The sequence below is a fragment of the Vitis vinifera genome, chromosome 3 (assembly GCF_030704535.1).
Source record: "Vitis vinifera cultivar Pinot Noir 40024 chromosome 3, ASM3070453v1".
Lineage (NCBI taxonomy): Eukaryota > Viridiplantae > Streptophyta > Magnoliopsida > Vitales > Vitaceae > Vitis > Vitis vinifera.
This window is the reverse complement of record NC_081807.1, coordinates 9,449,281-9,477,256: the sequence shown is the minus strand read 5'-3', so window position 1 is coordinate 9,477,256 and position 27,976 is coordinate 9,449,281. Positions and strand designations below refer to the sequence as shown.

Here is a 27,976-nt window from a genome sequence, read left to right as displayed (position 1 = left end):
CGAATACTAGACTTTTGTTTTAAAAAACATTAAAATCGCTTTTAAAAATTATTTTTTATAACTGTTTTGCCAAATAGTTATTAAACAGATCTTTAAGTTTTTTTTTAAAAAAAGGTTTATATACTAAAAAGTGTACGTTATATTTTTTTTCTATTTTGAAAATAATTAAAAATTATTTTATGTGTGAAGCGTGCTTTCTTATTTTCTTTTTACCAAAACAGTTGAACAATTACTCTTTTTAATTATTTTAATTTTATAAATATGACTGTCTGGGAAGAGAGTAAGAATAACTCACCGGACAGAAGCGTTTATCTCATGTCAAAGGGTTACGAGGGTGACATGGGAGGACAGATGTCGGAGAGGCAACAGTGACATGCCAGAGAAAGTCCTACTTTGCATGCAAATCTTCCTTCTTGCTACATTTAGTCAAATTTCAAAGCACAGTGACTCAGCCACCTCGTGTTAAATGGTTGAAGCCCCCCTTCCGTCTCCTTTCCATACTGTGTATTATAGTAAAACGTTTAAACACACGTCCTTCCCCTTCCTCCTCCTTTGAACGCCGCCATGTCGGCACGCCACCTTTACCGGCCACCGCCTCTGCTCGTTCTTCTCCTTTTCATCTTCTCCGTGATTCTTCCTTCTCAATCCGACGAGCTCCAAATACTGCTCAAGTTCAAATCAGCACTCGAAAAATCCAACACGAGTGTTTTCGATACATGGACACAGGGCAATTCCGTTCGCAATTTCACTGGAATCGTCTGCAATTCCAATGGGTTTGTTACAGAGATATTGCTTCCTGAGCAACAACTGGAGGGGGTTCTTCCTTTTGATTCCATATGTGAGTTGAAATCGCTTGAAAAGATCGATCTGGGAGCAAATGTTTTGCATGGAGGCATCGGCGAAGGCTTGAAGAATTGCAGTCAGTTGCAGTACTTGGACTTGGGGGTCAATTTTTTTACGGGAACGGTGCCGGAGTTGTCATCTTTGAGTGGCCTGAAATTCTTAAATTTAAACTGTAGCGGATTTTCGGGGAGTTTTCCATGGAAATCACTGGAGAATCTCACCAATCTTGAGTTTTTGAGCCTCGGAGACAATCAATTTGAGAGAAGTTCATTTCCTCTGGAGATTCTGAAGCTCGATAAATTGTATTGGCTTTATCTTACAAACAGCAGCTTAGAAGGACAAGTTCCAGAAGGAATTGGAAATTTGACACAGCTTCAAAATCTCGAACTCTCGGATAATTACCTGCATGGGGAAATTCCGGTGGGAATCGGAAAACTTTCCAAGCTTTGGCAGCTCGAGCTATATGACAACAGGTTTTCTGGAAAGTTCCCGGAAGGATTCGGAAACCTTACGAACCTTGTGAATTTCGATGCTTCGAATAATAGTCTGGAAGGTGATCTCTCGGAGCTGAGATTCTTGACTAAGCTCGCTTCCCTTCAACTATTCGAAAATCAATTCTCAGGAGAGGTTCCTCAGGAGTTTGGGGAGTTCAAATACCTTGAAGAATTCTCGCTGTACACCAACAATCTCACCGGTCCGCTTCCGCAAAAGCTTGGTTCATGGGGGGACCTCACCTTCATTGATGTTTCAGAGAATTTTCTCACCGGCGCTATACCGCCAGAGATGTGCAAGCAGGGGAAGTTGGGTGCACTCACCGTGCTCAAAAATAAATTCACCGGTGAAATACCAGCAAACTATGCAAACTGTTTGCCGTTGAAGCGGTTACGAGTTAACAACAATTTTCTTTCGGGCATAGTGCCTGCCGGAATATGGAGTTTGCCCAATCTCAGTCTAATTGATTTTAGGGTGAATCATTTCCATGGCCCGGTGACCTCCGACATTGGGAATGCCAAGTCTCTAGCACAATTGTTCTTGGCTGACAATGAATTTTCTGGTGAATTGCCCGAGGAAATCTCGAAAGCTTCATTGTTAGTGGTTATTGATCTGAGTTCGAACAAGTTTTCGGGTAAAATTCCAGCGACAATCGGAGAATTGAAAGCATTAAACAGTCTTAATCTGCAAGAAAACAAGTTCTCCGGCCCCATTCCAGAGTCCCTAGGCTCGTGTGTTTCCTTAGACGATGTCAACCTCTCCGGTAATTCTCTTTCCGGTGAAATCCCTGAGAGTCTTGGAACTTTATCCACTCTAAACTCCTTAAACCTATCCAACAACCAACTTTCCGGCGAAATTCCCTCGAGTCTGTCATCGCTTAGATTGAGTCTTCTTGATCTAACAAACAATAAGTTGAGCGGCCGCGTACCGGAATCTTTGTCAGCGTATAACGGGAGCTTCTCCGGAAATCCTGATCTGTGCAGTGAGACCATCACGCATTTCCGATCATGCTCGTCGAATCCGGGCTTGTCCGGTGATCTCAGGAGAGTCATCTCCTGCTTCGTCGCCGTAGCAGCCGTCATGCTCATCTGCACCGCATGCTTCATCATCGTCAAAATAAGATCCAAAGATCACGACCGTCTGATCAAATCAGATTCTTGGGATCTGAAATCATACCGTTCGCTGTCCTTCTCCGAATCAGAAATCATCAACTCAATCAAACAAGACAACCTCATCGGCAAAGGCGCATCGGGAAACGTGTACAAGGTTGTCCTCGGGAACGGCACCGAGCTCGCCGTGAAACACATGTGGAAATCAGCCTCCGGCGACAGGAGAGCATGCCGGAGCACGACGGCGATGTTGGGGAAACGTAATAGACGGCCTTCGGAGTACGAGGCGGAGGTGGCGACGCTGAGCTCGGTGAGGCACATGAACGTGGTGAAACTGTACTGTAGCATCACGAGCGAGGACTCGGATCTGCTGGTTTACGAGTACCTGAGGAACGGGAGCTTGTGGGACCGGTTGCACACGTGTCAGAAAATGGAGATGGATTGGGATGTGAGATACGACATCGCGGTGGGGGCCGGTAGAGGATTAGAGTATCTGCACCATGGATGTGATCGGACGGTCATACATCGCGATGTCAAGTCCAGTAATATCCTATTGGACGTTGATCTGAAGCCTAGGATTGCTGACTTTGGGCTGGCGAAGATGCTGCACGGAGCTGCAGGTGGGGACACGACGCATGTGATTGCTGGCACCCATGGGTACATAGCTCCCGGTAAATCTCTCTTTTTAACCGTTCATAGCCATCGCTAAATAAGGTTTTATATACTTAGTTTTTATTGACTAATATGACAATTTTTTATACAGAGTACGCATACACATGCAAGGTAACGGAGAAGAGCGATGTGTACAGCTTTGGGGTGGTGTTGATGGAGTTGGTGACAGGTAAAAGACCAATCGAACCAGAATTCGGGGAGAATAAGGACATAGTGTATTGGGTATACAACAACATGAAGAGTAGAGAGGATGCAGTTGGTTTGGTGGACTCCGCCATCTCAGAGGCCTTCAAGGAAGATGCCGTCAAGGTGTTGCAAATTTCAATTCATTGCACCGCAAAGATTCCGGTATTGAGGCCTTCCATGAGAATGGTGGTTCAAATGTTGGAAGACTTCAAGCCTTGTAAGCTTACAAACATTGTAGTTAGCAAGGGTGGTGAAGGTAGTGCTCCATCCCTTGAATTCTAAACTATGTCTTTTCTTGTATATGTTTGGCAATGTCCAAACATTTGACAAGATTTTGTACTAAAACCATGTCACGGATGAAGGTCATATGTCATGTAGTTTAATTGTATTACTCGTCATCCCTAATTGGAATGTAAAAAGATTATAAATTGTAGAGTTTTTGGTACCCAATGAGCAAAATAATTAGAACAACTATACAAAAAGATCATGTCAACTATCATGTCTTGATTCATACCGGGTGTGGATGTGTGTACATAGCTTATTTATTGTATTAAGATTATTTATTTAATGATAAATAAAATGGTAATTTTTAGTATATTTTCAAATTTTATCCTTATTGAAGTAATATTAGACTAAAATTTCAAATATATAGATTTTTATTGTTTTGAATAATATATTTTTAATTCCATGTAAATAAGAGTTATAATAATTTTTATATACTTACTTTTAATGTTAAATTAAAATGATGTTTATAGGTACATACATGTGTGAACTTGTAGCTATATTTGTGAGATATCTTCTCATCTTGTCACTTATTTATTTATTTATTATTATTATTATTTTTATAATCAATTTGAAAATGTTGAAATAATTAATTGAAAAATGAAATCCTAAGGAATAATTACATTGATACTATAGGGTATATCTTCATGTATTAGTTGGGAAGGAAGAAAAATGCAACATATTAACTTAAAACGTTATCATCAATATTAAAGTAATTAGATAAATCAACATCTAGCGTTTAATACATATATCATACAATAGATTATATTGCATGAGTAGGATCATTGTATTGTCTTATTGCATGAGTATATTATATTGTATGAGTAGGGTCTTCATTGCAGATCGATGTTTTATACATTTTACCATTTTATTGTTTTTCCATTGAATTTGATTTATGAGAGCTTCAACAAGTAATGGATTTGTTTAATATATCTCAATTGAACGTGCCTTACGAACCTTCAAGTGCAGTTATTAACATTATCTTATATCTACATATAAGCATGAAAGACCACTTCATATCTATAGCCTCATTTAAATTTTTTGGAATGTAATTACAATGAGATGCTTATGTACCATTGAAGTACATAATTCAACCACTAAAGTCAATTAGTATTTAAGATAATAAAATGGCAACTCCAAAAGGATATGTGATACCACCAAGTAGTCTATTGGTGAATATCTTGATGAACCTTCAACTTCAATTTATGAACTAGTAGCAATAGAGTGTTTGGGTATACTTCTTTTAGATCTCCTTCGAGACATAATGTATAGCAATGAATTGATGCCTAAACAAATTTATCAAAAGTAGATGCTTGAGTTTGATGCATGATGAAAGCATTATATAATAGATAACATTGAAAAGTAAGAATGCTCATGGTATGTTCTCACCTAAAGTGTCATATATGGTCTAACCATTATAAAAACTAAACTCGACACAACATGCTTATGTTATTGAAGTAGTTTTGAAACATTAATTAAAATCTTTCAAATAAATGATAATTAGTTAATAATAATAATAATTTTCAAAGAAAATGATACAATATACATGCATGTATTGTCACACCCCAAGACCCACCCTAAAGGCATGATGATCATTTACCCGGATGTCTTGATAAACCTTTAGCTTTAATTGATGAACTAGTAGCAATAAAGTGTTGGGGTGTGCTTTTTTTTTTATCTCCTTCAAGACATAATATATAACAATGAATTGACGCCTATATAAATTTATTAGAAGTAGATGCTTGAGTTTGATGAACGATGAAAACATTATATAATAGATGATATCAAAAAGTAAGAATGCTCTCATAGGTTGAACTACCAAAGAAAAAAAAAATTGGTTGCTATCATATAAATTTATATCAACTAAGTTCATGAGTTGAAGATAAGCAGACTTGAATGCCTAACATCTACCATAGGGCAATCATTGCTTCTTGGGCCTTTGACTAATTCTATCATAGAAGCTAATGATAAACAATAACTCTTTCCCTAGACTACAACTTACAACTTTTACTATACTGTGCTCTCAAAAGAGTTATTGTTCTCAAAATCTCAAAAGGTTCTGAGTTGGAATCTCATTCTAACTAAAGATTCTTGTGGTTTTGGAGGACCTAGGTACAAGAGAACTAGGAATGAAAAGCTTCCCCTCTTTTTTTACTAGACTCTTTGGTTTTTAGAATGAGTGGTTGCTCTTCTTTGACCCTTATTGCCTAACTTAAGAGTAGATAGCTAATGCATTTCACTTATTGAATAGGGTCTTATGGTCAACTTGTGACCCTAGATGTCGAAGGTGCCCTTGAGGTGATCTTATAGTTCCTACAAGGTGGAGACAATGGGTCACTCCAGCGATTTTACTTTCTTTTATTGCATTTCGCTTAAAGTTTTGAAAGGGGATAGTGTATCAAGTTGTTTGCCAATGCAAACTTAATCATCTTCCCCAGGGATCCTAGATGAGAGAACCTTAGAATAATTGTCGACTTTAACTACCATCCATGTACAATCCATATTAGATCTGACCAATTGCCTATCCTACCTTTCCTACATTCTTGACAATCCATCTTTGTCTTTATAGAGCTTTTCAATGTCATATTTTGGTCATCTTTCCCATTACTTAGAAAAAGTGAATTGCTTGTTTAGGTATAAGATACCATCATTATTGCTTGGACAATTGGACATTTGACCCATAATCACAACAACCCAATTGTAAGAGTGGAACTTTACCAATGGAGTTATATCCCCCTACGTCAACTAGAATATGCATGAAGGAGTTAAATGTTTCTTCTATTCTTTTCCTTAGCATAACTGGGTCATCTTGGACTTGAACTAGAGACATCACCCATGAAGTAAATTGTTTCACCTTTGGTCCAACCAATTGGGAAAGAATCAATAAATTCCTTTTCAAGAATGATTCATCATTCCCAAACTCAACATAAAACTCTCATTGTATTGCGCTAGGCATACCTAGATTTTTTAACAAAACTCATAGGAAAAAGTTTGGTAGAACTCTAATGCTTGATCGAGATTGTTGGGTTGGACAAGTTCAACCAAGATCTAGATTAGACTTTAACGGAGAAGTGTCTTGGATGGGCCATAGACAAGTTTGTTATGATCAAAATGGTGTAGGTTAGATAGGTTTCTCTTGGGCCCATCCCTTTGAAATCGGACAAAACCTTGATAATGGGTCTATGTTTAAGGAATTAGGGTGTGCACCTTTTGATTGGGTATCAAATTATTATGTAGTACTTAGGATGAGACAATTTTCTACCTCAAAACCTTGTTAATAATTAAAATAATTTAACCTTATATAATTTTTATTAAAATAAAATAAATTAAAATCATATTTGATTTTTATGTGAGCGATTTGCCCTATTTAGATAAGCTTTTAAGAAGTCAAAAACTCTATTTTGAATTCAATATAAATTATATATCTATTTAATAATTTTACGAAAAAACCCTATGATTTTAAAAAAAGTTTAATATGGAAATTTTAAAAAATATTACTTTTTTAATAATTCTATTTTGCATTAAACTTATGTGTCACGAAACATTTACTACCATATCATATTTCAACTATTTTGCCTTATGCACAAAGTTATTTAATGATAAATAAAATATTTATATCCCAATATTACATTTCAAAAATTATATTTTTTACTTTCTCATAGCCAAAAAAAAAAAACCCTATTCCATAAGAATTTTAAATTTAAGAAGATAACATGAAAGATGCCACTGAGTTAAGTCAAAATTAATATTAGAAATTCAAAATTAATTTAAACTCAAAAATTAATATTAGAAATTCAAAAATAATTTTAATTATACATATCAAACTTCCAATCTCCATCATTGAAATCATGAGGAAAAAAAAGTATCACTACAAAACTATAAATAAAAAGCAATAAAATCAAAATGTACATGTAATGCAATATGTTTGCTCATAATTTGAAAAATACCTAAAGACTTTAATGTTTGTATTTATCGTCATATTTATAGAGTAGCAAATATAACAACGTATTGTTTGGCTAGAAAATGTATTTGTAATTTAGAGTCTATCACTTGAAGGTTATATTTTTCTAAAGATGTTTTAAATTTTGGTTTAAAAAATTATCACCGCTCTTCTTCTAAGCGGTTGTATAAATACTCTATAGTTTTTTCTATTAAAAAAAGGTTTATTACATTTACCCATAACCTATATCGTATTTTGCACATTATCTCATCGAGTTCAAAATTGAGTAATGTGCCCTCTATCTTTTATAATCACATGCAATGTGCATTTTTTGAGAGACGACGTTATTTTCTTAGATAGAAAGATATGTGTTCTTCGTGTGCCTGAGGGTAAAACAATCATTTCATTTCAAAACACCCAAATCCCCAACCCAACCCTCTTCTTCCTCTTTCGATTGCCAATTGGAATTTTCTTAGAATTTCGGTCTGAGAAACTATAATTCAGACGAATAGGATTACAAATCATATGGTGATTGGAACCAAACTCAAAAAATTTTACCAAAAAAATAACAATATTATTAAAAAATCACTTTAACTAATTCAAATGGTCTCAAATTCAAAATTTATAAAGAAAAAAAAATTGATTGATTTTCTTACCAACCAAACAAAGTGCAAAAACAACAACAATCAAACAAACCTAACACAACACAGAGTTAGGGTTAAGGTTGAGTTTCGTTTTTATGTTATACTTATGTTTTAAGGTTAGGATTTCGTTTTGATGTTTTAGAAAATTTTAAAAAAAATTTAGGGGAAATTTGGGGGAAAAAAATCAAACCTTTTGAAAAAAAAACCCAAAGTGCTCACCCATGTGAATTTTCAATAGAAAGGGGAAGGAGAGAGAAAGAGTGAAGAGAGAAGAAGAAGAAAAAAGTTTAGAAAAATGCTGCATCATCATCATTTTCTTACAATTTTTACTATCTAATAATGCTTTGGTTGTAATATGGGGATGAAGAAAGAAGGAAGAGGAGGAGAAATGACACTTTTACTCTCATTTAAGTAGGTCATGTAGAGAGCACATGTGTCTTCTGTCTAATTAAGGTAACATCCTCACTCAAAAAATCCGCAATTATAAAGTATGAAAGATAAATTGTTTGATTTTAAACGGGAAATGGTAATATGCAAATCACGTTATAGAGGGTAAAGTGTAATAAACAAAAAACATAAATTAAATCTATAACACAACCCACTTGAATTTAAATTTGGACCTCCTAACATCATGTTGGGTCCAACAATTTTTATTTATTTTATATACAAATACCAAACAAACAATCATCCATGGATGGAGAATGGGTTCTCCATTTTGAAATGGGGAATAAAGAAATAATACACATAAGGACGAATGATGTTCGATTTGGGCATAGAATAAGAGAATGTGCCATATTATCCCATAATTATCGCTTTCAAATTAACCAATGACGAGAGGAAACTGATGATGTTGCGGGGTTTAGCCTTCAATCCAAAAATTCTTCACTTCTCTCCTTCTCTTCCTCTCTTTTCCTTAAATTCCCCTTCTTTCTCTTCCCGTCTTCCATCTTTCTCAGGTCTCTCTCACTCTCCTTCTGTGTATTTCTTCTGTATGTACTGACCCTTCGGTTGGTTTTGTGGAAAATTCAGGAAAAGAAGAGAAAATCGGAAGTTCTGTGTTTGTTGTTACCCATTTTTGAAAAGAAAAACATCTTATTTTCTATGTCAATTTGTTGGGTTGTGATCAGTCGAGTGGAGGGTTTTGTTTCAGCTGATTACGAAAGAAAATTCTAGCATTCAAAGTTTTAAGTTTGGTTTTTTTTTTTTTTTTCCTGCCCTTTTCATAGCAACAAACCACTCGCTGATTTATTGGATCGTTGGAAGAAAACTGAATTTGGAATGCCAAGATTGTTGTTGCTTTCGTTTTTGGAAAATGGAAAACCATCCACTACTACTTCAATCAGTTGGAAGTAGAGGGTTTTCCTTTTTGATCACAAAAGAAAAATCTAGCATTCAAAGTTTCAATTTTGTTTCCTCGTTCTGCTCTCTTTGTCAGAAATCCAGCAGTTTCTTTGGTTGTTGGTGTTTTTTTTTTTTTTTTTGTGAATTTCAAGTTGGTTTTAAGTCTTCTATAACAGTAGAAGAGCTGAAACCGGTTTGTTCATAATTTGTTCCTTTTTCATTCTCTAGTTTTGTTAGGTCATATGGGTTTGTTTATGTGATTGGACAGGAAGAAAGAATTCCATTTTACAGGCGCAAGGACTTGGTTTTAAGAGTGAGAACCAACTAGGCACAACAATGGATCTAGGCAAGGAAGTGCCGGAATTAAATAGGAATCTTTATCCACCTATAGAGCCGTATAGTTCAGGTTTTTTGAAGGTTTCAGATCTTCATTCAATCTATTGGGAGCAGTCAGGAAATCCAAATGGGCATGTGAGTGGGTATTTCTCAATTTTAATTATATACCCAAGCCTAAATTTTTGTTTTTAATTTTATTTAATTTGTTCATTAATTTATATATGGTAGTTGATTATTGTTAGTTTAAGTGGGTTAAGATTAGAGCATTGTTTGATGTAAAATTGGAATTTCCCTCACATTTCTGTAATGCTATGTTTGAATCTTGTATGCAAATTGGATTGGTCTGTTGTATTTTGCGTAGTATTTGCTGTGAGTTCGTTGTAAGTGTCTTTTAGCAATTGATTCGATTCTTTTATGGCTTGCCACGGTAGAGCATTTCAGAATTTAAAAGTAACCTCATTTATATTGCCTTTTTGTTGGCTCTGTTTTTGCCCCCAGATTACCCTACCTACATGTTTAATGAATTGCTAAGTGAACATACAATGAACCGGATAATTCCACTGGACATTCGAACTTACCAAAAGTTTGTGTTATAACATCTGTTTTTTTTTTCAACTTTTTCTGTTTTTTATTTATTTATTTTCTTTTTTTTTTCTTTTCCTTTTTCTTTGTTTGGGTGGTTGGGTTTGGCATTGTCATATATCTGAACTTGGGAGCCTGCCGGAGATGTGTGCTTACATAGATTTCAGATACAACATAAAATAACATGTAGCTAAAGTAAATCGCATAAACCAAAGCAGCAGTTATGGCATCGACTCAACTAGTTTGGTAAAAAGTTTCTAATATTGGCAACTGAATTTGTTACTGATTGAACTAAGTAGACCTTGTTGTAGTTTAGGATGTTTCTAGGACAAGGAATATGTATAATTCTTCCACCCAATTTCCTTTTACTTTTCTGTCTTACTCTGCATCAAACCTGTAGAGAGTAATATTACAGATCAAAATGAATTTTCTGGACGCTTTAATCCATAGAATGAATATAACAGTTGGCTCCTGCATGGTCATTTTACAAAGAGATGTGGGTTGTTGTTCTTTTGCTTGTAATTTCTTTGATTTACTTTGGTTTATCTCTTTGTGAACTATATGTTTCAGCCAGTTGTTTTCATTCATGGGGGCCCAGGAGGAGGGACCTCACCAAGTAACAGGACCTTCTTTGATCCTGATTTCTACCGAATCATTCTATTTGATCAGGTTTTTTCTTTGAACTGTTATGTTCAATTAATTACTAAATGTTGCTTATAAAGTTGTTTCATAAAGCATTAATTTTTTTTTTCAGCGAGGTGCTGGTAAGAGCACACCCCATGCATGCTTGGTGGATAACACCACCTGGGATCTTGTCAATGACATTGAAAAGCTAAGAGAGCACTTGGAAATTCCAGAATGGCAGGTGAAGATTTCATGCCTGGTGAAGTTCTTGTTGAATGCACATTGTAACTATCAACATTTCTCTTCTGTTGGATTCTTCAGGTATTTGGTGGGTCATGGGGAAGTACACTGGCCCTTGCATATAGTCAGTCACACCCTGACAAGGTACACTCTGTGTTTGGTTTCTCATTTTTTTCTTTTTCTGATACTGCTCTGTATGGAAAAAAAGTTCTGTAGTTTGAGAAAACTTTTGCATAAATAACTGATTCAAGAGTTGACAAACATTTCTATGTTAAATGTATTAAGGTCACTGGTATGGTCCTTAGAGGGATCTTTCTGTTGCGGAAGAAGGAACTTGATTGGTTTTATGAGGGTGGTGCTGCTGCTATATATCCTGATGGTATGTTCTCTAGAATTCTTATTCTGTTTTAGTGATTAATATATTGAGAATTGGATTACCGAAGCTGTAAATTTCATGTCCTCAGGATATTATTGACAGATTTGGGGAGACATTATCCTGTTTTGTGTTTATTTCAAGACTTGCAATAGCAATAGTAATCTCACTTCTAAGATATCATCTTTTTAGAATGTGTCTCCAACATTTCTTAAGGCACAGACTATTTCATGTATTTTAGGTGTTCCCTTAAGCCAGAAAAACTCCCTATTTCAGAATCTATTTACAAGGGACCTGGCCTGACAGGGAATGTAAGTGAGCAATTCAGGAAACATGACCATGGGGTGTGTTGAGTTTTAGGTGTGGGGAAGGTGTGTTTGGCGAGTATTCATTTTATAGATGTATTACTTTGATATTCTGCACTTGTGTTGGTCATTTTTGCAGATGAAACTTTGTAAGGTGACTGAATGCTTGGTGTGTCTCTTTTCATTATACAGCTTGGGAGCCTTTTAGAGATCTTATTCCAGAAAATGAAAGGGATTGTTTAATTGATGCCTACCACAAGAGATTAAACTCTGATGATATGGAAACACAAGTAAGAATTGCTGTCTAGTTCTTGACAAGAGCCACCTTCTTTTACAGTTACTGAACTGTTTTCTTCTTAGTTTCTTATGGCCTCAGTATCTGCATCTTAACTGTAAATAAACATGCATCTCCGAACATCAGTGAAATTTTCTAGGAATATAGTTTCAAAATTGTGTCCTAGAAAAATCTTTTCAGGAGAGAAGAAAAAATACATTGTCAAAGATTGTGACAAAAGGAGGTCCAGTCTGCCTACTTGATATAAGATTTGTTGGCTGTTGGCACATAGCCTTGTGGAACTTGCTCGGTATTGTGTGTGGTGTTTATTGAGGTTCAAGCTTCTTTTATAAAATTCTTAAATAATGTGATAGTTTTTTATTTAAAATATGGACTTGCAGAAATTCCAAATTCTTTTCAATTAGAACTCAAAAACCCAGTTATCTGGTGAATACCATTACATCTTGAATCAATTATGGTAATTCTTGTGATTCTATATTCACGTCTTTCAAATTTCTATGTGCTTAAAAATCTCGAGACTTTGTTGTTGATGAGTTTTTTCATCTTACATCTGTTCATGCCTCATGCTAAATCTTTTACGATATAGATCTATTTGTTTGATGGGAAAAAAGTTAAGTCATAGATGTGTGCATTAATGATGTCAGATGGGCATTTGGAATTCTGATTCTAATGTTGTAATTATACATTATTGGAGTATATGTTGATACATAATGAATGGGAGGATGTGTGGACATTTTCTGGAAAGGATTAGTTACAGAATTAATATAAAATAAAGTAGCAAGTCACTTCACTCCACATTGGATTTATGAGTTGCTATGAACAAAGTATCGGTCTTCTTGTGGTCCATGCAGTTTTTGTGGTGGTCTAGACTGTTCCTATATATTTTCTCTATATCCCAGAAAACTGCCAAAATATGGTATCTCTAGCACTTTTTGTGGTAGTCTAGACTGTTCCTAGGTCCTTCTCAATATCACAGAAAACTGCCTAAGTATGGTATCTCTAGCACTGAAAAAATGAAATAAAATTGCTGCATGCAATCTTTAGCTTGATTATTATGATTTCAAGCTGAATATTATATTGTGACTTGTGAGTGCAATTTACGTTTTCCTTAAATCTCTTGTTTGCTTTTAGTATGCAGCTGCTAGAGCATGGACAAAATGGGAAATGATGACTGCTCATCTTCTTCCAAATGAAGAGAACATCAAGAAAGGTGATGATGATAAATTTTCATTGGTAAGTTAATTCAGCAGAGAGTATTATTGTTATCTTAGAGCTTTGCAGTAGTAAAAATTGATTAATGCATTTTGAAATGTGGTATTTTTGGGGATTTCATGAGTGGCTTAGTTAATTTGGATCTCATAAAGGTTATATATCTCTTCACTATCTTTTGCAATCTTGTAGTAACTCATTTGTTTTCTTTACATGCTTATATGCAATATTCTATATTGTTTTCTTATCCTCCAATGCAAACTTGTGGTGCAAGCATGCTTACATGCAAATGTGTGTGCACATACATATTATTTTTTAATTAATTATTTTTACACGCATACATGGTGTTGAAGGCCAAAAATAACTCATTTGTGGCAGAAAAAATTATGAGAATTGGCATGCATTTGAAACTTCTGTTCAAACCAATGCTGATTCTGCCACCCCCACTTGGTGCCTCTTACACGTTTATTTATTTTCAAAAGTGCAAAGTCGTGTGAGCAACACCCATGGCTGCTATAATAGGCCTGAAGGAAAATGCAATGAAAAAGAGAACAAGAACCTTCTTATTTTCTTCTTTGTGAAAATTGTAAGATTAAGATGGAAAATACCTCGCCCTTGATGCTTGGCTCAAGTGGTAAAGGGATGGGGAGGGTTTGTGGGAGGTTCTAGGTTCAAGTCCCAATGGGGACAAAAATTTACCTGTCAAAAAAAAAAAAAGAAAATGCTAGAAAATACCTCATGGAGATTAAAAACCCCTCCAAGATGGAAATCCCAAGATGAAGAATTATCATTGCATATTGGGATGAGGATGGAAAATCCACCATAATTGTGTGAGGATGAAACACCACCAACATGGAAAATAAGGATGAAAAACATGAAAAAATGACATGGTGGTTGTCATTGCAGATGATCAAAACACCCAAATATGTCGATGAAGATGAAACCCTAAAGGATGATGATGAAGATAAGGTGGGGAAGACGAGGATAGGAAGATAAAAACCTAAATCTCTAAAGTTGTGAAGACAATGATGAAGACCTAAACCCAAAAATCCTATAGCTACATATGCATATTTTGTTTGCTTATCAAAAAAAAAAAAAAAATCCTATAGCTACATTTGGTTCGTTGGATAGAATATCATTTCTAATGAAATATAATATCATTAAATATTATATCCAATAGATTATGATATCCTAAGATAGTATATCCAATAAATAATGGTATCTTGGGTTGTATCCACGGATGAAAATCTTGCTAAATATCAACAACATTTTGCCGATATATCGTTTATCGGGACATATGGAAACGATATTAAGTGTCGAAATATCGCTTAGGCAAAATTTTGGGAAAAATCGCCCAAAATCGTTGATTTTTTCCGATATTTCAGATAGTCAACGCGGATCAACACTGCTACAATGCCGCATAGTGAAAGTGCTACAGTCACTACAATGAAGCTTAAAATTGCCTTTTTTAATTTTGCTGTTGAGGGGACTGGAACCCCAAACAAAACACTTACCCACTACTTAGCCTACCATTAGAGCAAGTAAGCTCCTTGTTTATTATATTGCACCCAAGATATTTATATTTAAAGTCATTATATAAACAAAATATTAAAAGAACGTTTTAGAGAACAAATTAATTATGATTATTTTATAATTAAATAAAAAAAATTCATTTAATTGATTACCAAAAATATAAAAATTATCATGATAATTTTCTTCATAGTGTTTTTAATATCATTAATAGATTAATTAAATATTAAAAAATTATACATATATCACAAATTATTTTATATCATTTAATACAATTGAATTAAATGGATCATAATTTTAATATTAAATATATTTTTAAGTTAGACATGTTATAATCAAATATCACAATATTATTATGAAATAATATTTGATGTAATTTAATAATAAATATACACTTATTTATAAAAAAATAATAAATATATATTTATAAAATTCATATTTTTTTATCAACGCATACGATATTATTATTAAATATGATAAATCATATTATACATATGTCAAATTTTTCAACAAAACAACTTTAAAATTTCTATTATACTTCTAATTATATTTTTATAAGGTTTTTCTTATATTTTCATGAATTTTGATCAATTTTTGGTCTACCAATTTTTTTTTCCAAAATATCTATCAATATATCTTTGATATATTTGATATATTTGTAAAATTGAAGTACCGATATATCCGTGATTATCGATATTTTCATTCTTGACTGTATCCAATGAGATGTATTATACCATTAAGTATTTGGTGGTCAAAGGAATAAAAATTAGAATGGAAAGCACATTCATTCTAATATTAAGTTATTTTTCAAATAACAAATATATTGCTTCATGATGTATACATATATAAGGCGAAAGGCAAAAACCAAGGCAATAGCCTAACTATAGTAAGGCGATAAAGTGTGTACATATATTTACCTATTTGATACTTAACCGATAAAAACATCATTTTTAACAATCAGTACTATTAAATTTTCATTCCTCGTGTTGTCTTATAAAATTAACACCCTTAAGGCCTGGTTCAAATGGTCAAGGGTTGGGAGGGTTTGTGAGAGGTTCCAAGTTCAAGTCTCAGTAGGGAGAAAAATTTACCTATAAAAGAAATGGCATCTTATGAAATTAACAACATAGCATCATTTGAAGTGTTAAAAATTATACCCCACATCATAAGAAACATCATATTGTTTAGAGAAATGCATGTTGTCTAAATGCATGTTTTAATTTTCCAAACATTCAAAAATTAAAATAAAGAAATAAAATAAGAGAGTAAGCATCCTAGAGAAGATTTAGGCATCATCATTGGAATTAAAATTGTTATCACTTCCATCAAGACTAGATTGATAGTCCTTCATCTTGTTATTACTATGATCGATAATATGATGTGTCATTTTATACTCTATTTTAATATAATATTAGATTGAAATAAATTACAATCAAGTATGTTTAATCTTAATCCATGATCAAAGACAATCGCCTCTACACCTTGAGCCTAATCCTAAGGCAATAGCCTAGGTGTTGCCTCTTTTAAGCCACCTTGCCTAGGTCTTCAAGTGGGGACTTTCATTTGCCCCGCCTCACCTGTTGGCCTAGGTCGCCTAGACAATCACCTTATATATATATGAAATCTCTTTCATGTTTAGCAATATTTGAATATCTCTTTGCAATTTACTTTTCAATTGGTAATTTTTATTTCTTTATTAATAGTATTAGTAATTAAAATATTAAAAAATTTATAAATAAATAGTATTACATTTTTTAATCAAGGCTTTTATTTTTTAATTAAAATTTTTGTTTTGCAAAGGGACTAACAAGAAAAAAATTTAAATAATAGAAGGAAATAAATGAGAGAAAAGAATTTATGATCCATGAGTTATGTATATACATATCTCATCTCTCCATAGGATTATTAAATCCTATATAGGAAGGATATGAGAAAGAGGGTGAATATATTATCTTGTGGAGTTGGGCTAGGGTGTATATTGGAGAGGAGTCCTCTTCACTCTTAGGTTTTTTGGAGTGGCTAGCGGCCACTTAAGGGAGGGTAAGGGTGCTTGTTTTTGTGCTCTCGTTTTGAGGCAGATTTGTATACGTCCTGTATGCTTGGTGGCCTTTGCCCTTAATATATTTGTGATATTTATCAAAAAAAAAAAAAATATTATCTTGCCTCTTATTTTATGTATTCTTAATTAAATATGGAATAGGATAAGAGATGAAATAATATATTCTACCTCATTGTTAACAAAAACATGAGATACGATATGTTATCTCACATCTTATCCTATTCCATGTTATATCCAACATACCAAATATGACCTATAGGTTTTGAAGTATTAAAAGAAAATAGATAAGAGGATGAAAACATAAACATCCCAAATTGTTATACTGAAAAGATCATGATGAAATCTTAAAGATAAAACCCCATAGTTAAAAAAATTTGAGAACCTTGAGGGCACCAACTTAACCCCTCCCTTTAGATTCCTGTTGACTAACGCTTGTTTCTCAAGCATTGCCACTCCATATGAAGGTGAAAAAATTCCCTCAGCTGGCCACTAAAAGCAGCCCATAGCCTATTTTGATAAATACCTCAACCTAGCACGCTGTACCCATATTGCTACACCCCCTTCCATTGAAGGTTTTAATTGCCTTAGCATATGATATGCTCTTTGGACTAGGCTCCTTACCCAACCTTGCAACATCCTAAGGAGGCAGCTGAACTGCTGCCACTAAATGACGGAGACGAGACATAACCTTGAGGCTTTGGAACTTGTTTGCCATAGTGACCTAATCAATAAAGCCAACCCCCTCTATTAAGATAATTTTTTTTTGATGGATAAAAGGTATGTATTGAAAAGCGAAGGGATGGAAAAACAAAAAATACCCCCTCCTTTAAACCTCACCCATTCAATCAATGAAATCAATATAGACAACAATCTTTCTCCTATAAATAGCTTGGACCAAGAAAACAAGCTACACAAAAACAGAACTTTCAGTCTATGATCAAAGAGCTCCACATTTTCTAAAGATTTACTATATTGCTCTTTCCAAATTATCCAAAAAAAAAGGCACAAAAGCACAGGTTCCCAAACCTTTTTTTGCTTCCTCTTGACAAAAGAGTCATGCCAACCTAATAGAGTCTCTTTGACAGAGGAATGCATCACCCAAGAAATACCAAAAAGAGAGAACAAAAGCTGCCATAACATCCTTGCCTTGCTACAATGCAGAAGAATTTGGTCAATTAACTCCTCACGAGTGTGACATGAAACATCTATTGGCCAAAGATCAACCTCTCTATTGTAATTGATCAAGAGTCAAATCTTTTCCCCTAGTCCTCTCCCAAGCAAAGAAGCTCACCTTAAGTGGAATCTAAGCATTCCACACAATTGGGAATGACTCTAATCTCCCTTCCTCCAAGCTCGAGTAAACAAACCAAACAGAGAAAGTTCCACTTTTTGTCTTTAACCAACACATCTTGTCCTCTCCTCTCTCAACAACCACCTTAATAAGAAGCATTGCCAAGAAGTGCTCCACAATCTTAATCTTCCAATTGTTTAGATTCCTAGAGAATCTAGGAGTCCAAACACCGTTTCCATTAGAGTGAGACCATAAGTCTGCCACCCTATCCTTTGAAGTAGCTAAGGCAAAAAGGGAAGGAAAAGAAACAGTCAAGGGGTCATCGCCACACCATTTATCCCTTGAAAACGTTACCCTACTCCCATTGCCCACAGAGAATGAAATTCTACAATTAACTATCCCCCATAACTTTCTATGGCCTTTCATAACCCATCACCATAACCATCACTTATTTCCTTAGAACACCAACCCCCCTCAACTTCCTCATATTTACTGCTTATAATTTGTCTCCAATACACCTCCCTTTTTGTTGCAAATCCTCAATTCCACTTGCACAATAGGGCCTTGTTGATTAAAGGACGTCTAGCTCCTAGGCGCCTCTCTCCTCTTATATGAACAAACAATGGCCCACTTCACTAGATGAGGTTTCTCTCTAAGGTCCCTTCTCCTTGAAAAAATTCTCATTGAATTTGCTCGAATCTTAACCTTACTATCCTCAGCAACCAGAATAGAGACATGAAGTAGATCAGCAAGCTAGAAAGAGTTGTCCTAAATCCTAATTAGTGCTAGTCTCCTGCCTTTGGAAATATATTGTTGTTTTCACATTGCCAATCTTTTACGGAACCTCTCTTCTACCCCATCCCAAGTAGTCAAAGAATTATGAGGGGCACCTAGAGGAAGGCCCAAATAGGAGGTCGAGAGCACACCCACTCTGCAACCTAACACAAAAGCCAACTCCTCCAAGTTCTCCACCATCCCAATTGGAATGAGCTCACTCTTGATTAGGTTAATTTTTAAACCCTCTGTTAAGAGGATTGGTAGCCTTCCATTCTCCTTTGAAATCGATATGCAGAGTAGATATCAACTAGCTTGATTACCTCAAATATCTAACCTATACCTTTCTTCCTTCTTCTTTTAACTCCCTACAAAATGGTTTCTCTTCTCCTCTACAAAAGGACTGCACTCCATCTAGGAGCCATGGGAGATCCTTTGCTCTACATATGATCCATCTTGATACTCCTTATCCTTCTCTAGAATTCTTCCCCCAAACTCCCTGAAGCATCTTCCACAAGTATTTCAAATGACTTCAATTCCAACAAGAACCAACTTTTTCTATGCCCTATCAACCTCCAATTCTCCATCTCCTAATTGGTTATCAGCCTATATATGCTTGAAGGTTAGCAATACTAAGAATTTGTTTCACCTTCTTCCATTTCTAATTCTAGCATGAGAGAACAAAATGTTCATGTGAAATACAACTTTGTTAAGTAGTTCTTGAAATGCCTTATATCCCTTAGATGACTTTCCAATTTCATTGGGATATTTTCTTTTCCTTTTAAAGTTAATTGGGGCTGAATAGGATGTGATGCTTCCTATTTTTCTTTCTTGGTCAAAGAATAATGTCCAAGGACCTATTGCTTCCAGGAAAGAAATCTTAAAGTTGATGTTGTTGTCATTTTCCTTGGGTGCTAAAAATACAAACTACATGAGAGAAATTTGAAGGATATGCAATTGGAGTTTTACATGCTGCATAATCCTTGTTAGTATATTGAATATGTGAAGAGGAATAATATGGTTCAGATATTCTTTTTTGGTATGAATACTTTCATTATATACTTGTTAAAGAAGATGAAAAAATGTCTTACCGTTGGTTTTAAATCTCATCTCAAAGTTCAATTTATCTAGTTGGTATGTGGTAATATGTTGAATAACATAGGAAAATATAAAGTGCTCTCAAAAGAAATATAGTGGCCCCCAAAAAACAATAGAAGTAGATGAATGACATGTCTTATCACTTAAATATCATCACCTTGTTTGTTGCATTTGTATGTTGCTTGGTAATATGTTAATCATCGAAGTAGTATAACATGCACTACATTGAAAAACTCTAATAGGGTCTTCTTTTGAATGGGACATAAAAAAATTAAATAAGCTATTGTTCAATTATTATTATTATTATTTTATCAATATAAGCTATTGTTCAATTATACTTGATTGTATTCTAGATGCAAGTCATCAAGAGCAAATGACTAGTCTCGGGCGATGTACGGATATCTGAACAAGTCTAATAAAAATAGAGGAATGTTTTCTAGAGTTTTTAAGTGTAAATCATAAACTCTAGAAAGGACCTCCTTAACAAACTTATGAATGAAATTAAAAGTTTTGGACTTAATTTTATTTTATTTTAATTTATTTTGATAGGCAAATGGATGAGTGAAAATATATTAGAAGGCGACTAACTTAAAAAGTGGACACAACTAAAAATATTGAATTCAATACTATTGTTTTAAGAGGATATGGATATGATAATGGATCTAATATGAATAAATAACTAAAACAACCAATTTTATAAAAAGGACTTGGACACAAATCCTAAGATGTTGTAGAGGTTGTGCAATTTTTATGATCTTTGCGTAAGAAATTGCAATGTGGTCAGTTCTTGTCCTAAAGGTTTATCGTTTTGCTTTTTTTGGGTGTGACCATAGTTGTTAATAATAAATCGTATCGTGTATCATTTTTCTATTTTTATGTATTGTGTATCATAAGTTTTTTTATAGATTAAAAAATAAATAGAAAAAATATGTATATGTGTGAATATCTATTGAAAGTATGGATTATAGAATAATATATAACCAATTTTATGGAAAATGGTGGAATCTACAGAGTTAAACTATTTCATATCATATGAAAACATTGAATGTTGAAGTTTTGACAAGTTCAAATTAACAAAATATAACTTTAATATCTAGATTCATCAGATAATTCACAAAAATAAACTTCTTCAATTTTTAGTTTCAAATTCTAATTAGGCATATGCACTTATTGTGTTGTTATACATGTGTGTGTGTGTGTCATCTTCAAATTTCTAGCTTTTTAGGTTCGTCATCATTTTTTTTTTCACTAAAAAAGAAATTAAAAAAAACCTAATATATTAAGTAAAAACATTTATTCACTAATAACCATTATTTTCATTGCCAACATTCAAATCATTCAAATGAAAAATTTTCAATTCATTGTAAAGATAAACTTACTTGACTTTTAATATAACATCTGACAATAAGAATGAAACTTTTTATATAAGATTATTTTACCTATTTCTCCTTTTTGTAATCAATTTTTAATCTTTTAGTATATTTTAAACAATTAACATAATAAATTCTCTTTTAAAAAAAAAATTAATTTGATTTTTTTTTTAAATATAGAAAATAGTTGAAGATGTATGTATTGTTGTATTATAATATAATTTTATCGTATTGTGTATCGTATATGTATCATAAGATAGGCTTTAAAGTAAGATATGGATTGTGATACGTATCAATTTCCATAAAAAAAAAGTGTCATATCGTTGTATCGTATTGTATATCGTAAGTTTTTAACAACTATGGGTGTGGCATATTTACATTTTTTTTTCCTTCTACAAAGTGGTGCAAAAGCTTTACAAGGCAACTTTTGTGCTTAACCATTAAGTTGTCACAAACATAAGGTTTTTTTTTTTTCTTTTTTTTCTGCTTTTTCTTTGTAGACTTCTAGCACTATTTATAGACTTCCTGTATGCTTGGTTAGTGCCCCCTCTGGTTAGGTGCTTTTAACACCTATTTCCTTTGCCTATCACAAGTAAACAAAAAAATAAATAAAATAAAATAAACTAAATGGAATTGTGTTTGGAAAGTTGCATTGAAAGTGTTAAATTAATAATATTTTGTGTTCTACAAGTAAGAGATTTTTATGTAAATTGGGAAAAACTGGTGAAGATCCAAAATCAGGGAAGACAACTAAATATTTAACAACATTTGAACCTTAGTTTGAGTTCTTATTGAGAATGACTATTTGTTATAATATATTATTTGTTATGTCGATGACAAGGCAACACATGTAACTAAAGAATATTTTAAAATTAATTGGTAATATTTCTCAATGCAAAGGAGGTTGGCCAATTTCAAATGTAAGAATATATATATTTTTTGTTTTTTATTTTACTTAAAAAAAATCACTTCTTACCTAACACTAAAATCATCATATGATGATATTTGAAAAAACAGTCCTCAATCTTGAATGTAAAATGCATGTGTAGCTAATAGAAGGATGATTTGATGATACACATTATTGTTGCTTTTGTAGGAGGAAGCTTTTAAAAACTATAATTGTTTTTTTTTTTTTAAAAAAAACAAATGTTATTTTACCTTAGCATCTAGATTGACTGTATTACCATTAAGTGGATTAGCCATATTATCCATTAAAAAGAGACATTGGGAAAACTTGGATTCATATGCTCAATTTGTAATTTTCCATCTCTAAAGTTGAGGAAAACAGATTTTAACTAAGCATTTTCTACCATATAGAAAAAGGTTCACTCACAATTTTTGCCCTTGTACTCAACTTTTATTGGGCTGCTTCTGGGAAGATTAAAAAAGAACTTGGCTTGGGGTAGTTGGAAAATGTTATGATGGTCTTTAATTTAATAGAGGATAGGGCCACTGTTAGATGAATGACATATAAGGATTCATGCAGCTGGACCTAAGTAATTAAGGTTAAAGGTTTGTTGTGTTTCTGCAGTTCTTGTTTCTGTGTATATATTTGAATATATATATATATTGTTTGTAGCTGTGATTTTACTGTGTCTGTATATATCTCTATATATGTGTGTGTGTGTCGGTCTATGCATATATAATTTATGGTTGTGAAAGATGATTGAACTTTTGCTTGTAATCCTAAACTATGTTGATTTTTCTATCCCTCAGGCATTTGCAAGGATTGAAAATCATTACTTTGTGAACAAGGGTTTCTTTCCTTCAGATTCATTCCTGTTGGATAATATTGAAAAGATAAGGCATATTAATGCTACAATTGTACAGGTATTTGTTTTAACTCTATCACTTGTCAACTGGCCTTTTTAGTTATTTTTGCAGCGTGTAATCTATATAGAAAGAATGTTTCATGCATAATGGTGGTACACATGATATCTGGTGACGTTATCATATTCTGAAAATGTCTTAATGCTTGTTTTTCATATCCTTTGTCTGTTATGCAGTTGACTTTATTGCGTGAGTGTATAGTTAAATAGAAAAAATGTTGTTTAATGCTGCTATTGTTATGTAGACTCCAAAATGCAAGAAATTAATGTCTTAGGATGAAGAAGTAAAAAGGACACATTGGGCACCTTGTTTAGGGCCACATCTAGGTTGGATTACACATGAGTGTTATCAAAATATATGTTTTTCTTCTAGTTAAATGTGATTTTAAGCATAAATTATTAAGAAAACATAGTATAATACTAATAAACTTATTCTATTAAAAATCCATTTTGATTGATCAAGAAGATCGAATCTGGCATGGTCTGAGTTGAATATTAAAGAATATTCACTTATTTTATTCAGATATTAACAATGGAATAGGTGATGTGGACTGGATTCAGGTCAAACTCACTCTTTTTCTTGTCCTAATAGAGAGATATTATCCATTTTCTAATTAGGTGTGCTTTCTATGACAACATGTAGAAATTAAAGGTATCTATATACTGGAAATTGAAGGTTGTGTCACTACTGTTGTTTAAAGCTTAAGATACACAATACATAAAACCAGTATGTATTGTGTCTTGTGTGTGTATCTTAAGATACACATACAATATTATGATACAATTGCATTTGATCTTTTTAAGTAGCTCTTTTTGGAAAAAGCAAATGTATAAATTTTTCATCACGATTTTTGTATTATTGTCTAGATTTGATGAGGAAAGGACAAGAAGAGAGTGAATGATTTGATGTGGAAACATTGTCCACATGTTGTCAAAGGGAGTGCTGAAGATTGAAGCTTGAGTTTAATTATTACTTAAACAAATACTTATAAAGTTAATATATTATTGTCTAAAAGGTGTACAATAGGTGATGCACTCTTCAGTTAGGGTGTTTCTCTTGAGCTTGTATGGATCTTTTGTTGGAAAAAAGAAAAAAAAAAGCTTGGAAAGTTGCTCCATTATGTGTGTTTTGGACCATCTAAAGGGAGAGAAATATGAGAGCCTTCAATAACTATGAAAGCTTGGACCAAACAATTAAAAATTATTTCTTGAACTTTTTTTGGGATTGGATTAGATTGCTCATTGGGGACCCTTTTTGGCGTTGTTAGAATTTTTGGACTAGTTAGACTCTTTTTAGGGTGTGGTTGCTGGTTTTTGTGTCTTCATGCCTTACTTTTTGGTCTTTGGGTTGCTTTGTATACATCGTGTATGCTTCTTTTCTCTTTACATTTTTCACTTACCCATAAAAAAAAAATGATCTTAAAGGTGGTTTAAGGTTAAAAGTTGGTGAGAAATGAGACAAGATGAGAGACAGTGATTCCATGTGGAAACCTTATACATGTGTTGTCAAAAGGTTTGGAAAATTAAGAGTCTATTTGGTAACTATTTTTTAAAATAATTCTAAAAAATAGTTTTTAAGAACAATTTTTGAAAACTATTTTATGATGTTTTATAGAATAAAAGTCTGTTTAGGAACTCGAAATGTTTTTAACCTATTTTTAATATTTTTAAATATGTTTTAAAAATAATTTTTATGTCTAGAGCTTTATTTTTAATTATTATACATGTTTGTATAATTATTTTTTAAAACCGCTCTCAAAAAACAAGTGAAAACAATTGAAAATAACTAAAAGATGCTATCTGAAAATACCTTATTTTCTGTTTTTGAGAACAGAAAACAGAAAATAGTATTTTGATTGCCAAACATGTTCTATAATTTTTTTGTTCAAGAAAACATGAAACTATTTTCAAAAACAGTTGTGAAACAAACTCTAAAGCTTTAGTCTAGTTATTGTTCCAAGAAATATTGTAGAGGTTTTGTGGAGTTAAAGCTTTAATCTCACCCAGTTGAGGTTGGCTAAATATTAAATTAAATGATGAAGTCCATAAACCTAAATCACTTCCCTTAATTTGGTGATGCACATTGTGTTTGAAGGTGTTCAACCGCGTCCTAATGGCTGCCTATTATCTCCTTGATTTGGCATGCTTGAATTTCAAGGGATGCTGACTTATAACGGTCCTTGTGCTTACTGCCTAAATCACACCAGAATCTTCACCCAGGAACAAAATGAGTTTACAGACAATATGCTATTGCCTGTTTGGGTTCCAATCTTTCTACAAGTTCACAATGATCTTTTCTTATTGACTCGTAAAAAATAGAAGCAGGAAAACATGGAAATGCTACCTAAAATAACATTAAAAATTTGTAATCTTGGTTTTCTTTACCAGGCTGCAATTGGCATGTACATAGCATCAGTTCTACTACTGATCCACTAATTTTACTTATGGACACAAAACATTGACATTTTCTGCTATTATTTCAATATTATTGCACTAAAATGCTGCCTAGCTTCCAAATGATAAATTTTTCTTTAAACAAATCTTTGTCTTACTACCACTTGCAGTGTTCTCACATCATAAGAAATTAATTGTTTATGTATTAATTTACATCTTTCAAGGTGTGACCAGTGATGCATGGAATGCTTTCTTTTCCTTTTTTTTTTTGGTCTTTTACTGCATCATTGTTGGATTCATATTTTGCTTAATTTTTGTCTTTCGAGGTGTAAATAATATTAGTAAGTGTTTTTTATTGTATCATATTAAAATGCATATTGTATATGCTATCGTATGTGGTACATGACGTATGCCCCTAGAAGATTCTGTTGGATTTAGGTTCCCAGCCTGATTTCTGTTGAAATTTCTTTTGTAGGGAAGATATGATATGTGCTGTCCTATTATGACAGCTTGGGATCTTCATAAAGCTTGGCCAGAGGCAGATTTCAAGGTAACCAAAATGCTTTCAGTCATTGTTTTCATTAATACCAGTTTCTATTTCACAAAATGCATTTTTTTTAACAGGCTGTTATACACAAAAGGCCTATTGATGCTCGAATCTGTTGACATCACTGAGCATGGATGTAGACATCCACAAAACTCCTGTTGAATAATCAGAAATCTACATTGGACATTGCTATATAACACATGCTTATAGTTGAACCATAAAGTTAAAATGATGCTAATAATCAATAACTATATGATATGGTTTACATGGTAAGTTAGCTGAATGAAGGCATAATACATTTGACTTGTAGGAATGACATAGAATTGTTGATAGGGAGAAGTGTAGGACAGTAGGAGCGATGTAGGTATCCTTCATGAATCAAATGACACAATTGGCTCTTTCTGGATGTGACCTTAAGGAGAGGGTGCACAGAATTCTTTAGGTACTTTTGCTGGAATATTGGGAATGGTAGGTAGTTGGTGCTGTTCTCACACATGTGGCATGGGGAGAATGCAGGTTTGTTTAGACTTGAAATGGGATTACCAGGTTTTTTTAGAGTTATGGTGAATGCAGAAACTATAATCAGAGATGAGAGCACTGGAACCCTAACATTCTGCATTTTGGATGGGGTCTGGAATTCTTTTTTTTTTTTTTCCTGGGTAGAGGTGGGTTTGGTTTCAGTCGAGTGGTTCTGCTTTATTTCCTTCTTTTTGTATACTTTTTTATGTGCATTTTTATGCTTCTCCTTTATGTGTGTTGTTTCATCCTTGGCATTTTTGTTTATGCAAATTATTTTTCTTAAGAAAAAATGAAGGGTGATTCATAATCTGCGCACTGAGATCTGTGTGTTTTTCATGTGCTGTTATTCAAAATTATGTGTAGGAAGACAGCATAGCTTAAATGATTCAGTAGGTCATGTTCCAAAAATGAGTTTTGACAGATCATTCTTTTTCGTTCATGGTTTTAAATCTCTTGTGCAGATTTTTTTTTATAGCCATCCACTGCCTGTGTTACAATTCATGTTAATGTTGCATTGGTCCCAATCAAGAAATAAAATTTGAATTTGCTTTGCATGTTCTTGTATCTATGGATGAGAGTAACAAATTACTAAATTATTCAATTATGTAACAGATTGTGCCAGATGCTGGTCATTCGGCCAACGAACTAGGAATAGCTGCTGAACTTGTTGCTGCAAATGAGAAGCTGAAGAATATTATCAAGAATGGTGGACCCTGAGATGATTAGGTGCAGTACTCAATTTAGAAAATTACCAATGCCCTATACTATAATAATAAGAAACTGAGAGGCATTATTCCCAGTACTATCATCTGAGATTCACAAGAAAATGGGTGTCACTGATTTTGAAACTAATTTTAATAGGATTTAATTTATGAATGCTTTCTGGTCATGTATTTTTGCTCTGCTTTGGCATTGCCCTGTATTTTGATGGAGTGGAGTCCCTTCAAGACAGAGTATGAAGGAACTATGTAGAGTCTTTATTTCAAGTTCGTAATGTCAGAATGAGAATGGTTTGAAAGGAATAGTTCTTTGCATCACAATTTTCTCGACATAGGGAACAGAAGAGACCATTCCTCCTATGTAGGTGAAAGA

At 33.4% G+C, this 27,976-nt stretch overlaps 2 protein-coding genes across 4 annotated transcripts; both read left to right on the top strand.

Moving 5' to 3' along the window:
* The first annotated feature begins 379 nt into the window (after window positions 1-379).
* LOC100248069 (receptor-like protein kinase 7) lies at window positions 380-3,784 on the top strand. Its single transcript, XM_002271107.5, has 2 exons — window positions 380-3,115; window positions 3,208-3,784. The coding sequence occupies exons 1-2, from the start codon at window positions 565-567 to the stop codon at window positions 3,582-3,584; spliced, it is 2,928 nt and encodes a 975-aa protein (XP_002271143.2). The 5' UTR covers window positions 380-564; the 3' UTR covers window positions 3,585-3,784.
* A 4,959-nt stretch (window positions 3,785-8,743) lies between these two features.
* Window positions 8,744-27,906, top strand: LOC100242944 (proline iminopeptidase). Of its 3 annotated transcripts, none has more exons than XM_002271253.5 (11): window positions 8,744-9,124; window positions 9,778-9,980; window positions 10,998-11,096; window positions 11,182-11,292; window positions 11,373-11,435; window positions 11,577-11,670; window positions 12,162-12,259; window positions 13,396-13,497; window positions 23,312-23,425; window positions 26,294-26,368; window positions 27,497-27,906. In XM_002271253.5, the coding sequence occupies exons 1-11, from the start codon at window positions 9,013-9,015 to the stop codon at window positions 27,599-27,601; spliced, it is 1,176 nt and encodes a 391-aa protein (XP_002271289.2). In that variant the 5' UTR covers window positions 8,744-9,012; the 3' UTR covers window positions 27,602-27,906. The 3 variants fall into 3 exon arrangements, with proteins under 3 accessions (XP_002271289.2, XP_010647982.1, XP_019074594.1); XM_010649680.2 differs by having other exon boundaries at window positions 9,011-9,157; XM_019219049.2 differs by having other exon boundaries at window positions 9,011-9,218.
* The last annotated feature ends 70 nt before the right edge of the window (window positions 27,907-27,976 follow it).